At 44.3% G+C, this 7,141-nt stretch overlaps 1 protein-coding gene across 1 annotated transcript; it reads left to right on the plus strand.

The window, feature by feature from the left end:
• The first annotated feature begins 501 nt into the window (after positions 1-501).
• LOC149926865 (uncharacterized) lies at positions 502-5,802 on the plus strand. The gene has a single exon (XM_090157767.1). The coding sequence runs from the start codon at positions 502-504 to the stop codon at positions 5,800-5,802; it is 5,301 nt and encodes a 1,766-aa protein (XP_090013893.1).
• The last annotated feature ends 1,339 nt before the right edge of the window (positions 5,803-7,141 follow it).

Below are 7,141 nucleotides of genomic sequence, written 5' to 3' on the forward strand. Positions count from 1 at the left end.
AGAAAGGAATTGTAGGGACGGTTTCTGGGGCCGATTCAGTGGCGCCATAGTTTGAAGGTCGAGCATTGACAAGGTATTCGGGATTATTTCGGGGTTTTTTCCAAGAGCTCCCAGCGTGCCCAAAATCGGTGACGTCGGAGCTTCGGGGCTTCGAGGAAGGTATAACCTTTATGGTGAGAGAGTGTCACCCCCTTCTTTAAGGGAAAAGGGGGGTGAAGTTCAGTGAGATAAAATCTGTATGTATTCATTCGCATTTCTGTGCTGTCGAAATAAACATTGTTTGAATTTTTGTCCGTTACTTCGTAGTCAATAATTTTTAACTTAAGCGACTTGGAGTCTAAGTTTTGGGCTGCGGATTTTTAAGGTCGCGAATTAACCTGACTATCGGTTCGCAACACATTTTGGTGCCGAAACCCGGGAGGGAATTTAGATTTAGGATACTTTGCAAAGTATAAGTGTTAGTTGAATATAGTCGGGCGCGACAACGAACTTCCACAGAAGATGACGACGTTGCAGCGGTTGCAGGCAAAATGGAATTTAAACAAAGATCAAGCGGAAACATTTATCAACGAGCTTGAAACGGAGCTTGGAAAAGCAGAAATCGACTCTACGGTAATTCTCCAACTACGGAATCAATTGATACAGGTCGAGAAGAATTTAAAGAAAATCAACGACGACCTAGAAGAAGAGGTAGACCTAGCGAACCTAGAGACAACGGTGGCACAATGGCTAAAAATGCAGAAGCGAATCATCGACGCTAGAAGCAAAGCGGAAAGTTACGAAGGTCGTTCGGGAGCGAATGGAAGAGGCGCGAACGGGCGTCCAGAAAACAGCGAAAGAACGGTAAAGCTGCCAAAGCTAACAATCAACAAGTTTGACGGAACCGTCGCCAAGTGGCAAGATTTTTGGTGCAGTTTCGATAACGCGATCAACAAAAATGAGTCCCTCAGCACGTCAGATAAGTTCAATTACTTGCACTCGTTTTTGGAGGGAAAGGCTCTCAGAGCCATTTCGGGCTTATCGAGATCGAACGGCAACTACGAAGCTTCGATAAAATTGCTTAAAGAAAGGTTTGGACGGACCGATCTTATCGTAAATGAGCATATGAACACTTTAATAAATTTAACCCCAGTCAGGAGAGCTACTGACTCAGTTAGTCTTAGGCGTCTCTACGACACAATCGAGGTTCAGATTAGGGGATTGGAATCGTTAGGAGTAGTGTCCGATACCTACGGGGGGCTACTTTGCCCAGTAATTATGAAATGTATACCTCAAGAAATAGCGCTAGAATTTAGCCGGCAAAGAGGGGAGGATGGTCCTTGGCAAGTCACTGAAATTGTAAAATTTCTTGGCAAAGAAGTGTCTAGCAGGGAAAGAACCTTGGCTCTCTGCAAACCGCAGGAAGCCGAAGTAAGGGAATTTAGGCCTTCAGAAAGGGAAGGGAACCGGGAGCGCAAATGGACGGCTAGCGGGGGGAATATCCCTTCGGCAGCGGCCCTAACAGTTACGGCGAAAAATCGAAAGTATTGCGTATTTTGTAGTTTAAATAACCACGCGTCCGAAGAGTGTAAGCGTTACACCGGAGACGAAAGGAAAAGAATGGCTAGGAAAAAGGGCAGGTGTTTTATCTGTTTGGGGGCTAGCCATATGGCTAGAAATTGTAGAAATAAAATTGGATGCAGTCAGTGCGAAGGTTATCATCATTTAGCTTTATGCGATCGACAAGATAATTTAGAAAGCGAAGACCAAACTAAGCTTAAAGAGAAAGAATCTAGCAAAGACGAGACGAATAACTCTATAAACCTAACGACGATCGCGGTCGAAGGAACGTGGATAGATAAGAAGGTATTACTACAAACCGCTGGGGTTAGCGTAACAAGTGGCGAACCAAGTAATTCCCAAGTGAAATTTGGTGTCCGTTGTCTCTTAGACAACGGTAGCCACCGAACTTATATCAGAGAAGATATAGCTAAAAAATTAGACCTACCCGTGGTGGGGAAAGAAACCTTGTCGATCCACAATTTCGGGAACACAGAAGGACAACGGGTTACGACAAATAGGGTTAGACTCGCTGTAGGAAATCTGAGAGAACAGGGAAAATTTACCATGATAGAAGCGTTGGTTAGGCCAGAATTGTGCAGCGCCGTGATATCGGTACCTGGGGAGGAGGCTGAGGCCCTTTTAAGGAAGGGGGGGATAGAATTGGCCGACGGAAATTTTGGAACGGACTTAGATGAGCGTATAGGCCTCCTAATAGGTAGTGACTACTATTGGACAGTAGTCAGCGAGAAAAAGGTTAGACGATTGGGGCCAGCTTTAGTAGCGGTTAAGACACTTTTTGGGTGGACCCTCCATGGTCAAACGTCGGTTGCACTTACGTCAGCAGTAAGAGATAGTGTATCTATGCACGTCGCAACCGTAGGGGAGGAATTAGCCAATGAACTTCGAACATTTTGGGATTTAGAAACCTTGGGCGTGAAGGGTCACGAAATAAATTTAGATACGAGCAATGCCGAAACATTAAAACAGTTTGAAAAGTCGATTAGGATAGCAGATGGGAGGTATGAAGTAGCTCTCCCCTGGCGGGCAAATACAGAAATGCTCGCGGACAACCTAGCCGTAGCAACTAGAAGAACCGAGAACTTATTCAAGCGATTTAGAGAAAATCCAGTCTTGTATGAACAGTACCGTGACGTCATGCAAGAACAAATCGAGCAAGGCATCGTAGAACGCGTAACGAACAATCCGGACCTGGGTAACCCAACGTACTATTTACCCCATCGAGATGTTATTAGAACCAACAGCGAAACAACGCGCCTCCGAATAGTATTTGACGCGTCTTCACACGCGTTCGGAAAGCAATCTCTAAATGATTGTTTGAAACCAGGACCGAACTTGAACCCGGACTTGCTAGATTTACTTGTGAAATTTCGGAAAAACGAAGTCGCTTTTATCGCGGACTTAGAGAAAGCTTTCCTGCAAATATCGCTAAACCCGAACGATCGCGACGCGGTACGTTTTTTGTGGAACACTAAATCGACCGGAAATGATTTCGAAACTTTTCGGATAACACGCGTTCCTTTCGGGGCTACTTGTAGCCCATATCTGCTAAACGCTACCATCGAACACCATTTGAAGAAAAACGAAATGGAATTCCCGCGTACCTGCAAAATGATACGAGAACACAAGTACGTAGATGACTTATTGGGAGGCGGAAAAACGAAAGACGAAGCGCTAGAGCTGACCAAGGAAGCGAGAGAAGTCTTCGGCAGAGCCAATATGAACTTGAGGAAATTTCAAACGAACGTACCAGAATTACGAGAAGCCTGGGTGGAAAACAATGTTCCACAAGGAGAAAATAAACCAGTTGTCAAAGTTCTAGGACTGCAATGGGAAACGGAAACTGACAAGTTTTCAATCAACACAGAGTCGCTGCTAGAGAATTCGACTAAACGGGTGAGCACGAAAAGGTGTGTTTTACAAACTGTCGCTCAAATTTACGACCCCCTCGGACTGATTGCGCCGTTTACCATTATCGGGAAATTATTAATTCAAGAACTGTGGGAAGCGGGATGTTCGTGGGACGAACAAATACCTGAGAATTTATCCGCTAAATTCGAACTTTGGAGCGAGGAACTACAACGCGTAACCGAAATTAAAATTCCGCGTTTCTATTACCACGAGAGCTGTAACGAAAAAATCAAACATCGGGAATTAGTTTGTTTTTGTGACGCGAGCGAGAAAAGTTACGCGGCCGTTGTATACATTCGGTACGTGTCCGAAAGCGGAAAGATCGGGACTACGATAATCGCGTCAAAAACGCGAGTCGCACCGATAAAGAAAATTTGCTTACCGCGTTTAGAACTGATGGGTGCGCTACTGGGAGCCCGCCTAACTAGTCACGTAAAGAACAACGATTTCGCGGAAGAACTAGATCGGGTAAGATTGTTCACAGACTCTACCATAGCTCTCGGGTGGATTCGTCAATCCGCAAAGAACTTTAAACCATTTGTAAGCAATCGCGTTAGCGAAATTCAGTCGTTGACTGAACCAGCAGACTGGAGCCATGTCAAGGGAGCCGACAACCCGGCCGACTACCCAACACGAGGATTTAAGATCGCAGAGCTGAAGCAGTCGAAAACCTGGTGGGAAGGCCCACGATGGCTTCGGCTGACGGAAGAAAGATGGCCAACATCGAAGGTCATGTACGCGCCAGCGAACAACAACGATCCGGAAGTTCGGAAAAATGAGGAAGCTAAAATCTTCCAAGGAAGCTGTACCGCGGAACCAGAGATGGTGCCAATAGTGAATTGGCAAAGGTATGGAAATTTGGAAAAATTATTGAGAATATTCGCGAGAATTTCCAGACTAGCTAAGAAAGCTAGCAAAAGCGGAAACCAAAAAATGAACTCTTCATTGACGGGAGAAGAATTATTAGAAGCGGAAGCCAAACTCGGCCGACTAGTACAAGCGGAAGTTTTCGCCAAGGAGGTAGCCGCACTTCAAAAAGGGGATAAGGTTGACAAGGAGTCAAAAATATACGCTCTGGACCCGTTTTTGGATGAAGACGGGTTGATACGCGTCGGTGGCAGACTGCAGTACGCCAATTTCTCATACGGGGAGAAACACCCAAAAATCCTGCCAGATAAACACAGATTTACAAACCTCCTTATCGATTATTACCACGAGCGCGTCATGCACGCGGGAGTTAACGGGACGCTGGCGGAATTACGTGAGCATTACTGGGTCCTGCGCTCACGCCAAAAGGTAAAATCGCGTGTCAAAACGTGCATCATTTGCAAAAAATTTAAAGGTAAATCGGGAAACGCGATCGTGGCCCCCCTACCTGGCGATAGAATAACGGAAGCGCCAGTTTTTAACACCACCGGAATTGATTTTTGTGGACCGCTCTATGTCAAAAGTGGAAAAAATATAACTAAATCGTATATCGTACTTTTTACATGCGCGGTAACTAGAGCCCTTCATTTAGAAGTGGTGTCCGATATGTCGGCGGAAACGTTCCTCCACGCGTTCCGAAGATTCGCGTCACGACGAGGAATACCGCGAGTCATATATAGCGATAACGCACGCACATTCAAGAAAGCCGAGCGAGACTTGATGGAAATCTTCCAAACTATTAGAAGTCCAGAAGTGGAAAACTACCTCGCAAGTTTTCGCATCAAATGGAAATACATTGCGGAAAGAGCGGCTTGGTGGGGCGGATTTTGGGAAAGAATGGTCCGCTCCGTCAAGACCGCTCTCAAGAAAATCCTAGGGAAAGCGTCCCTGACCAACGAGCAGATGGTAACTATCGTGGCCGAAATCGAAGCGACACTCAACTCAAGACCGCTAACATACGACTACGCGGACAAGGACGAGCCGGCGCCTTTAACCCCGGGACATTTCCTGACCGGGGGACGTCTTACCACATTACCATCTAGGACATTCAAAGAGCCTACGAATTTCCGGAGCTCGAGAGATGAGCTAATCAAGAAACTCAAGTACCACCAAACTTTATTGGATCGTTTTTGGAAGCGGTGGAGGCGAGATTACATTTTGCAGTTACGTTCCGCGCACGAACGAAAACAAGTAACCGACGGAGCGCGTTTTAAAATCGGTGACGTCGCGCTTATAGAAGATAAGGTGCCACGTTTAATGTGGAAAACGGGTGTCATAGAAGAACTGTTCAAGGGACGCGACAGCATTGTCCGATCGTGTAATTTGCGGTTACCAAACCGAAACATTATAAAGAGACCGATACAACTGGTATATCCCCTAGAACTGGATTTAGACCAGGAATGAACTTTCAGTTCATCGGGGGGAAGCTGTTGCGAAATAGATTTAATTAATTGAATATTAAAATTGTGTTGTATTATAATTTTTTGTAAAATTGGAACCATCCTCGAAAATCGGGTATATATATATTTCACCACATTGCAACAGCCTAGCTATTGTCCACAATGCTATTTTTAGCGTCTTTTTAGAAAGGAATTGTAGGGACGGTTTCTGGGGCCGATTCAGTGGCGCCATAGTTTGAAGGTCGAGCATTGACAAGGTATTCGGGATTATTTCGGGGTTTTTTCCAAGAGCTCCCAGCGTGCCCAAAATCGGTGACGTCGGAGCTTCGGGGCTTCGAGGAAGGTATAACCTTTATGGTGAGAGAGTGTCACCCCCTTCTTTAAGGGAAAAGGGGGGTGAAGTTCAGTGAGATAAAATCTGTATGTATTCATTCGCATTTCTGTGCTGTCGAAATAAACATTGTTTGAATTTTTGTCCGTTACTTCGTAGTCAATAATTTTTAACTTAAGCGACTTGGAGTCTAAGTTTTGGGCTGCGGATTTTTAAGGTCGCGAATTAACCTGACTATCGGTTCGCAACAGGGATAATTTGTAAATTGTCTTCCCCCTAGCCCGTAAAAGGTTCACCATAAAGGCTCGTTCAATGAAATTTGTCCGCAACACTGCGTTAGCGTGTTTAAAGGCTAGCTGCGTTCTCCTTGTGTTTGTTGCTCTCTAGCTGGAATATAGATTGACAATAGCCCATAAATTGGTAGAACTCAGCGGAACAGAAATTAACCGCCAAATTTTCGATTATTCATAAAAATTTCGGTTAACTGTTAACGAATTAATATGGGAAAAATAAGTTTTTATTCAGATAATTTTCGGTTATAGATAAAAAACAAATAAAACGGATATTTCTTATCCAAACGCCGAGCAAACAAACCTAAGTAGTTTTAGGAACAGGGTCAAACTTACACACTTTTCAGACGAAGCTTTTTAAACAAGACTAATTAAACTACGCTTATAAAATCGGGTTTTTAAACCAAAGTTTATTTTCCATATATAAAACGTTAGTTTGTAAGCCTAGTCTCAAAAGAATATATAGCCTATTCCACTAACTAATTCTTTAAAGGGAATGTAACCTCTAGTATTTCAGTCACATTAGCCACTCCATTCTATTTGTTGAGGAGGTAATACCAAAAATTGTTGGAGCCTTCCATAAAGAACGCGTTGAAGATTATATTTCGCTTAAAGGGAATATAACCTGTAAAGCAATCTTTATGGAAGATCCCTTCAATTTATTAAATTTCCCTGTACAGTGGCGCCAAACATTTTTAAGGCCAAAGGCAAGAGCGGTCAGA

The sequence above is a fragment of the Leiobunum rupestre genome, chromosome 9, assembly GCF_980474605.1.
Source record: "Leiobunum rupestre chromosome 9, qqLeiRupe1.1.hap1, whole genome shotgun sequence".
Classification (NCBI taxonomy): domain Eukaryota; kingdom Metazoa; phylum Arthropoda; class Arachnida; order Opiliones; family Sclerosomatidae; genus Leiobunum; species Leiobunum rupestre.